The sequence below is a fragment of the Myotis brandtii genome, unplaced genomic scaffold (assembly GCF_000412655.1).
Source record: "Myotis brandtii unplaced genomic scaffold, ASM41265v1 scaffold892, whole genome shotgun sequence".
NCBI lineage: Eukaryota > Metazoa > Chordata > Mammalia > Chiroptera > Vespertilionidae > Myotis > Myotis brandtii.
In genome coordinates this window covers 300,896-310,978 of record NW_005371656.1, presented here as the reverse complement: position 1 = coordinate 310,978, position 10,083 = coordinate 300,896, and the positions used below count along the sequence as shown (strand labels likewise).

General features: G+C 33.7%; 1 protein-coding gene across 1 annotated transcript; it reads right to left on the bottom strand.

Moving 5' to 3' along the window:
* Window positions 1-3,321: 3,321 nt before the first annotated feature.
* LOC102240110 (olfactory receptor 8H1-like) lies at window positions 3,322-4,254 on the bottom strand. Its single transcript, XM_005885119.1, has one exon. It carries the CDS (start codon window positions 4,252-4,254, stop codon window positions 3,322-3,324), a length of 933 nt encoding a protein of 310 aa, XP_005885181.1.
* Window positions 4,255-10,083: the final 5,829 nt, after the last annotated feature.

Below are 10,083 nucleotides of genomic sequence, written 5' to 3'. Positions count from 1 at the left end.
TCTAATCAAGGGCACATGCCAGGGTTGTGGGCTCGATCCCCAGTAGGGGGTATTCAGGAGGCTGCCAATCAATGATTCTCTCTCCTCGTTGATGTTTTTTCTCTCTCTCTCCCACTTCCCTCCTCTCTGAAATCAATAAAAATGTATTTTAAAAGTTAAAGTAAAAGAAAAAGAAAAATCTATTTTAAAACAAGTAACACTTTCAGGAAAGTCCATTTATACTCCAGAATTTCATAAGATAATTTGTTGGTGTGGATAAAGGAGCTACCTTTGCCTGTGTTATATTATTGATGAACTTTGGAAGGGCAATCTTTGTATTCACAGTGCAGCCAAGACAGACGTATCTGGAAATTTAAAAACCAGCATGAAACTACTCGACAGAAGGTAACCTTAGGAGTTAAGGCAATAGGGAGAGTGATCACAAGGAGTGATTTTTAATGTTAATGCCACCTCAATAGGCATTGTAATTACAAATTAACAGGAGCATGCTTTTCTTGCTTAATGTTTTCCCAATACTATAGCCCACTAAGTTACTTATGATTGCAGGGCTATTCTTGTATCATTTATTGTCAGGAAGAAGAGGAGAGAATGGAGAAATTCCAGGCAGTAATAGGACTAGTGTGTACAGGAAGACTTTAGAAGTCATGTGGTCAAAACAAAATGAGCATGAAGAATAGAATAATAAGGAAGGGGTTCTTGGAGGTAAGGAGTGGGGATAAGATCATTTTGGACCAATGGACTCTTGTAAAGGTGGTAGGCTTTATTCTTAGTGTGATGACAAGTTTTGCAGGATTTGAAGTCTTGAAGTCTTCTTGTAGAAGTGGTGTGAACCAAGTTAGTGTTTAGCAATAGCACTGTGGCTGTTACACTGAGAATAGACTTAAGCGGGACAAGGCCAAACACAGAGACAAGCTAGGAGGCTGCAGCAATAATCCTAAAACTAAGAGGATGGTTCCTTGTTAGGGGTCTGGGGTTGGTAGGGGAGAAAGTGTTGTAACTAGTCAGACCCTGTATTTAGAATCAATGTCATATGCTGATGGATTGAGTATAAGGTGTATGAGATAAAGAGAAAATTCCAGGAACATCCGTAAGTCTTTGCCTAAACAAGTAGAAAGATGGCTTTCCTTTATGTTAGATAAACATATGGATTTTGCTAGCGCCTAACTGAAAAACTATGGTAATTATACATCCAAAGCCCTTGAATATTGTCTGGCACATGGTACGTGCTCAGCAAAGTATATTATTACCTTATGTCGATCTGTTATTTGGAAACAAACAGCTATTCATACTTTTGGCACCCACTACTCTTGTTCTGTATCACATATTTTTAAAATAGTCTTCTGGCATGACATCATAAGCAGGATTATTATGTTTTAAATTCAGACTGCATCTTACATAAAATATAATATGCCCTAATTTAACAAGGAAATTACAGGGCAATTGTGAATAGTCTAAATATTCTGTTGCCTGTAGATTACTTTACATGTATGTAATAACATTATATATATAAATACATATATATACATATATATATACATATATATGTACTTATACATATATATAGTTTTTAAACTATTTTTAAAGAGGATAAAATAATCTTAATTTAAATTAATATTTACTCAACTTAAGTGTTATCTACAACTCATGGAATTTGTTGAGCATCTTTTTTTTTTTTTACTAATATACTTTTATTGATTTCAGACAGGAAGGGAGAGGGGGAGAGGGATAGAAACATCGATGATGAGAGTGAATCATTGATCTGCTGCCTCCTGCACACCCCATCCTGGGGATATAGCCTGCAACTCAACACATGCCCTGACCAGGAATTGAACCATGTCCTCCTGGTTCATGAGTTGACACTCAACCACTGATCCACACCAGCAGGGCTGTTGACCATTTTTGCCAAAATATTTCAAGAAGATACATTTCCTAGTCATAGAAATAGACATAAATGAAAGGTGAAAACATAGTTTATAAAAAATACCTGGAAAATAAGAAGAGCCCATAAATATATGAAATGACAAAATACTTATACAAGATGAGAGATGATCCAGAAAGGCATGTTATTAAATAATAAATGCCCATGAAATATTTATCTCTAATTGCAAACAGAAACAAATAGTGCCCTAGTCAATGGGACTCAGCTGGTGGGAGCATTGCCGGTACATGGAAATGTTGTTTGGTTCCATTCTCCCTCAGGGCACATGCCTAGGTTATAGGTTCAATCTTGGTCCAGGCTTGTACAAGAGTCAACTGAACAATATTTCTATCTCACATGGATGCTTCTCTCTCTCTTCCTCTCTCTATAAAATTAATAAGTGTCGTCGAGTGAGGATTATTAACAAAAATAAAAATAGCTGAAAACTTAGAGTGCAGTATAGACCAAATGAATATTAAAGCAAAAATAAGTCATACTTTAAAATGGCATTGATGTATAAGGTAATTTAAAATAAATTAAAGAAAGGAAAATAATGAATAATTAAATTGAAAATATTAACTGAATCTTTTGAATTAGAAAAAGTAAACTTTTAACTCCAAAAAAGAGGTTGCACTTTATTTCTTAGTTTTTATTTTATGTGTGTGTGCTTTTGTTTAAAAACTTTAATTTTTTTAGAGCAGTTTTAGGTTCACAGCAAAATGAAAAGAAAGGTACAGAGATTTCCCGTATACATACACCTCCACCCCACCAATCAACATGCATATTCTCCCTCATCATCAACATCACACACCAGAATGGAGCATTTCTTACAACTGAGTAACCTACATTGACACATACTTATTCAAATCCATAGCTTACCTTTGGGTCTATTCTTGGTACTGTTGATTTGATGACTCTTAAACATTTAAAATGTGTTTAGAAAGAATAATCAAATATAATGTTATAAAGTAAACACTGAAAATTTCAAAAAAGGATAAATTTTACTTGAGCTATATATCAAGGTTGTTTTTGCATAGAGCTACTGTGGGCAATGAAGTAATGTTCCTGTACACAAAGAATAGACATGAATCTGCTTACCATCAACGTGTGTCTCCCATACTCAACAGTTCTTTCCTATGATGCAGCCCACTTTATATGCCTTCATCCATCTATGCCCACCTCTTCACATTCCTGGGACTTAGGAGGGTATGAAAAACTGATGTGAATATGAACTGCAGCAATTGCTTTTGCTCTGAATAATAATATCCTTTGTCACTTAACTAGAAGTCTTGTGACTTCTGCCTTCATCCCTCAAACAGCAACAGGCTACCTTGCTGCTTGTTGTATTGTTTTCTAAGAGTACTTTTATTATAATTTTGTAATTAAATGCATTAGGGCGACAATTAGATTATAGTCTTCTGCAAGACTCTAATGAGAGCATTTTTCACTTCTTTATTCCTTAGACTATAAATGAGTGGATTCAGCATGGGGATCACAATAGTATAAAATACGGAAGCCACTTGATCCTTCCCCAAAGAGTAGGATTTATGAGGTTTTAAATAAGTAAAAATTGTAGTTCCATAAAAGATGGTGACTCCCAGGAGATGGGAGGCACATGTATTGAAGGCTTTTTGCTTTCCTGAAGTGGAGGTAATTTTCAGAACAGTAGACAGAATGGCCAGATAAGACACACATATTGTGATAACAGATACCATTAGGGTGGAGCCAGCAAAAATGAATATCATGATTTCAATGTCTTGAGTGTCAGTACAAGACAGGGCTAGAATTGGGGAAGTGTCACAGAAAAAGTGATGGATTACATTGGAGTCACAGAAATGCAGTCTATTCATGCAAAGCACATTGATAATGGAGTCCAAAAAACCTTTCAAATAGCACCCAAAAATGAGAGAGCAGCAGAGTCTTTTGGACATAAGGACTGGGTAGAGTAGAGGATTGCAGATAGCTACATAGCGATCATAGGCCATTGAGGAGAGAAGTAAACATTCAGAGGTCCCCAAGAAAACAAAAAAGAACATCTGGGTGAAGCAGCTTATGTATGAAATGTACTTGGTGGAAGTCAGTAAGTTCTCTAAGGTTTTAGGAGTGATGACATTGGAGTAAATGAGGTCAAGAAATGACAGGTGGCTGAGGAAAAAATACATGGGGGTGTGAAGCTGGAGATCCAGGCGGATTATCAATATCATCCCTGCATTTCCCAGCACACTAGTCAGGTATATCAGGAGAAATAGTGTAAACAGGACCAGCTGGATCTCCTCAGAGTCTGTCAATCCCATAAGGATGAAGTGAGACACATTTGTGTTATTCCTTCCATCCATTGTGTTCAACTGCTTCAAACTATTGAGAAATAAAGGTGATAATAGTCAGGAATTAATTTACACAGGGTTATTTATAATAGTATAATATTTCTAAAAACTAGTAATGAGTAGTTTACAGAATATGATGGAAAACTTTTCATTTGATTCCCAAATAAAGAAGTAGGCATAAATTGACCTTTAGGCATAATATAACAAAAAAAAACACATAACATATTGCCTAATTTGAGTGAGTCTTACACTGTTCTAAATACTTCCCTGTATTAATTTATATACTCTACATGAGAATATTATACCACAGGTGCTACTATTAACCACATGTTTAAATGAGAAAAAATACACAGACAGTTTAAGTAACTTATTCATAGTAGAGCTAGTAAGTGTTGGCTCTTTGATTTCACCAAGACAGATTGACTCCAGAGAACATGCCCATTATACTATATTCCTGTTAATAATAACAGGAGCAAACCTGAGGGAAAATGCTAGATATGTCATAAACAATGATGAAAAACAGTTTCAATGAGTCACTGTCATTTTGTTTTAAAAATTATTTAATAGTAACCACAAATAAATTTCAAATTTATGGGATTAAAATTATAGACCACATATTACTTTCCAAAAGATATATTTTCCTAAATTTAATATATTAAAATCATATTTTTTCAAATACTACATTTTTAAAACATGTACTTTGCTTGTCGACCATAATTTCATTAGCTCTATATTTCTGGTTTCACAAAACCTGGCATTACTTAGGGTAAGGTCTAAGTCCTATGTGTATGTATACTTTTCTAAAAATACCCCCATTTTATCTGATCCTCACCAAAACTCTCTAATATTCAGAGTAATACTTACCAAGAGCCAGACACACCACAAAAACCCTCCTCCAATATTATCTGTCTAGAAATTTGTCAACTTCAAATTTTTTCACAAATAAAATATGAAAACCATTTGAGTCAAAATTTTCTGTAATGTATTCTTTTATTTGAGATAAGTTCTTTATAAATTTTTGTCCATTCATGTCGTTTTATTCTGAGATTTAAAAAAAACAACACAGAAATTTTGTTAAGGTCCTGGTGGAATGGAAAATTTGCCGGGAAATTATGTCTAAAAGGAATATCAGGGAGCTGCTGTGAACATAAGTGGAGCAACCTATGTCTTGTCTCTCTTCCAGGGCACCTCTTATACTGGGGATAGAGGGTAACGCAACATTGGGTCATCCCCGGAGATCCGGTTCCAAGCAAGATTGTCTGGCATGTTTCCAAGGAAAAAACACGCTGGGACTAATTGCAGTTATGTTATGTTCTGAGGAAATAGTTGTCTTTTTCCCTTGATGTCACACAATGAGGAACCTTGTCTGGTCTTCTTTTGTGATCCTCTATATTTTCAGCTGAATTTGTGGAGAAACCATTTCTAGAGACATACTTAATTACTCGATGATTAAAACCATCAAAGATGGAATAATTCATTTTTCACAAGGAAACATTTTTATGTTTAAAAGTGTAATACTGTCATTGAAATAAAATATGTTCATTAGAAAAAAATTGGAATACAACAGAAATCAAAGAATAAATTGAGGACATCAATAATGTTACAACATTTTGATAAATTTCTACCATTTTCTTACCTTCATTCATACTTCCTTGTGCATTTATAGATTTGCATACTTATCCTTATACTGTATATTTAGCATCCAATCCTCACTTAATGACCAAAATTTCATAACACACTATGGCCAATGTTACATTAGTCTTTGATAAATATTTTAAAGCAGCACAAGGAAACATGGTGTAGCTTCCCATTCTGGTTTGACAATCACCTAATTCATCTATGTAGCAATATTTCTGTAACTTGTTTTACTATTTTAGTGTATTCTGTATATAAATATGTCAAGTACTTTCTTAAATATGAATGAAAAATATGAAAATCGGTATAATATTTTATTGAGAACTGTTTGTCCCAGATGAAGAAGCAAAGAAATAATCTTAAAGGGATAGAATGAGAATAAAATTAAAGTATTCTTTTGAACCTTGTACTAATTCATGACAATGAAATCAATTTCCATGTAGATTTAAAAGCAACTCTTATAGAAAAGTCTGTTTATACTTCATAATTTCACAAGATAATTTGTTGTTGTGGATAAAGCAGCTACATGCATGTGTTATATAGTTGAACTTTTGGAAAGAAAATTCTTCTATTTACAAAAACTTAGTACTGCTAAGACAGGCTTAATTGGAAATTTAAAACCAGCATGAAACTACTTGACAAAAGGTAATCTTGGGAGTTAAGGCAAAATTACTATTTTAGTGTATTCTGTATATAAATATGTCAAGTGCTTTCTTAAATATGAATGAAAAATTAAAATATGAAAAGAGGTATAATATTTTATTGAGAATTGTTTGTCCCAGATGGAGAAGCAAAGAAATAATCTATAAAGGGATAGAATGAGAATAAGATTAAAGTATTCTTTTGAATCTTGTACTAATTCATGGCAATGAAATCAATTTCCATCTAGATTTAAAAGCAACTCTTATAAGAAAGTCTGTTTAGACTTCATAATTTCACAAGATAATTTGTTGTGGATAAAGAAGCTACATGCATGTGTTATATCATTGAACTTTTGGAAGGGCAATTCTTCTATTCACAAAAACGTAGTACTGCTAAGACAGGCTTAATTGGAAATTTAAAAACCAGAATGAAACTACTTGACAAAGGTAACCTTGGGAGTTAAGGCAAAAGAGAGACAAGGGGTTATCTTCAATGTCAATGCCACCTCAATAAGCATGATGATTGCAAAATTATTAGGAGCAAGTTTTTTTTTTTTAATATTTTCCAAATATCGGAACCCATTACAGTTAGGTATGATTGCAAAGCTGTTCTTGTGTCACATATTGTCATGGCAGAATTCAAAGTCTGATCAGAGATTTTTAATGTGTTTTGACCTTAATGATATAAGTTTATTATTTAGCGCATCACATTTTTAACTATACCTTTTATATCTTTTTTTCTCTTTCTCTCCTGGATTATCCTATCTTTTGTTTTCATATTTTCTTTATTCTTTAACTCATAAAGGAATGGCTCTCCTTGCCGCCGACGCTCTATCCACTGAGTCAAACCGGTTTCGGCGCATCATTTTTAATTTAGTGATTTTTCTTGAGCTCCTAGTACCAACTGCTTGTTTTATTGGCTTTTTGTTACCTGTTTAATAATACAGGAATCTATTATTTTCATTAGTCATCAAAGTGCCACTTACTTTTCACTTACATATAGTGATATTAATTATTCATACTGTGGTACATTATATGGACAGGAAAGTTAATTTTTAAAATTTCTATTTAATTAATTATAACTTGAGTTTATTTTAATTCATTAGTTGTTTTCTAAGTTTTATCACTTTATATCATTTTTAATTTAGTGTTTTTTTTCTTGAGCTCCAACTGCTTGTTTTATTGACTTTTGTTACCTATTTAATAATAGAGGAATTTGTTATTTGCATTATTCATCAGAGTACCACTTACTTTTCACTTACATACAGTGATATTAATTATTCCTCTTGTGGTACATTATATGGATAGGAAAGTTAATTTTTAAAATTTCCATTTAATTAATTATAACTTGATATTCATTTTATGTATTTAATTTTCAAGTTAAAAGTTATTTTTATTTTTCATATATTAATTTTAACTTGTGCTGCACTGCAGTCAGAAAAAGGTGACTCCTTTAAGTTAAATTTTGTAAATTTATTGACATCTACAGATTAATTTTCATCAACTGGTATAAAGGACTCATGTTCTAGGAAAGAAAGATTCAAATGTTGACATGAAAGTCTGGTCTTATCATTTGTATATTTATAGATTACAAATTCTAAGCAGGGGAAAAGAGAAAATATAAAAATTAGTAATACATGTTAAAAGGTAAAAGTAATAAAAAATAATAAAATGTAAATTATTGTAGGGGAAGGGGTTCTAGAATAGAAGCATAAAGAAAAAAAATTATGATCAGGGTAGGATTCAAGAAAAAGTTGCATTTGGACTAATTCTCAATGAGGGAAAGAGTCATGTAGGTGCAGTACATGTGAGACAGTGTCCAGACAGGGGGAAAGTCAGTGCAAAGGCCCTGTGCAGTGGGTGGGCCATGAAGTTGGAGGAATAGCAAAGACTATGTAGTAAGGGTGTCATTCTAGTGGGGGGAAGGTTAACAGAGGAAACAACGAGCATCTGTATGTCAGTGGTGATAAGTGCTGCAGAGAAACACGAAATCAGAAGGTGCATGAAGACAGTTCGTCCTTTTTTTGCTGTTGACACTATTGCAGATGTCCCTGATTCTCCACCCGACCTTTGCTGACCTCCACCCAACCCTCTCCCCTCTTCCACTGGCCTTCACCACACTGTTGCCTGTGTTCATGGGCTATGCATATATGTTCTTTGGCTAAGCTCTTCACCTTCTTTTACCCAGTACCCTCCACCCCACCCCTGACACCTAGCAGTCTACTTCAGGTATTCATGCCTCTGGTCCTATTTTGTTTTTCAATTGATCTTGTTCATTTGATTCCACATATTAATGAGATTATATGGTTTTTGTCTTTCTCTGAGTGGCTTATTTCACTTAGCATAATAATCTTTAGATTCATCCATGCTGCTGCAAAGGGTAAGAGTTATTTCTTTTTTTACAGTGTCATAGTATCCCATTGTGTCAATGTACCACAGCTTTTTTAATCCACTCATCTACTGCTAAGCACTTGGGCTGTTTGAATATCTTGGAATGCTTTTCTTAAAAACAATTTTTTTTTCTGGGAAGTTTTCAGTGATAGGGTCACATTGAAAGAAATATAAAGTCATGAAAATATCTGGAGGAAGAGAAAGATGCAGGCAAAAGGAATAGTTGTGAAAGTACTGTCTGCCAAACTTCCTTATGTAAAGTTGTTATTCTTTACTTTTTACTAATATACATATTTAGAGAGAGATAGGTAGGTACAGATATAAATATATCTATCTATTAGTATATCTTTCTCTATATAAATATATCTATCCCTCTATATGCAGAAGAAAATTGACTATGTAATATTTTATTTATACTTAATGACATCCATCAATATGTTGTTTCTACCAATTATTAGTGTGGTGTTTTGCAAGTAAATTTCTATTTCCCTTATTCTTTCAACATATTTTAATTGAAATGATTTCATAAGAAAAAGTTTTTAATTTTTTTAAAAATTATTTTTATTGATGTCAGAGAAAGGAAGGGAGAAGGAAACAGAAACATCAATGATGACAGAGAATCATTGATTGACTGCCTCCTGCATGTCGCTACAGGGGATCGAGCCCACAACCCAGGCATGTGCCCTGACCTGAAATCCAACGATGACTTCCTGTTTCATGCGTTAACGCTCAATCACCCAGCAACACTTGCTGGGCATTTTTTTAAAAAAAAAATATGCTTTTATTGACTTTTTAGAGAGAGGGGAAGGGAGAGTAATAAAGAGATAGAAACATCAATGAGAGAAAAATATGCCCCTTATTGAGCCCCCAACCCTGGCATGTGTCCTGACCAGGAGTCGAATGAGGGACCTCTTAGTTCATGGGTTGATGCTTAACCACAGAGCTACATTGGCCAGGCTCATTTTTTCCTTAGTTAGTTAGCTAGTTATACCAATTTGCACTCATTGATAATTATTTTGTTCTTTAGGGTTGTTACCCAATACTACCATCACTTATTTTGTTGCTCAAATTGTTCTAGCTTTGCTAATGGAACCATCATTGAATAGCTCCTGTGCACTTTGCTATTTGGACATGTCCTTGTCATTTATGTTTGCTTGTTTTCACTTCTTACATT

Bases quoted from the DNA above. Each gene is read 5' to 3' on its own strand.
- LOC102240110 (XM_005885119.1), bottom strand. From the start codon at position 4,254: ATGGATGGAAGGAATAACACAAATGTGTCTCACTTCATCCTTATGGGA.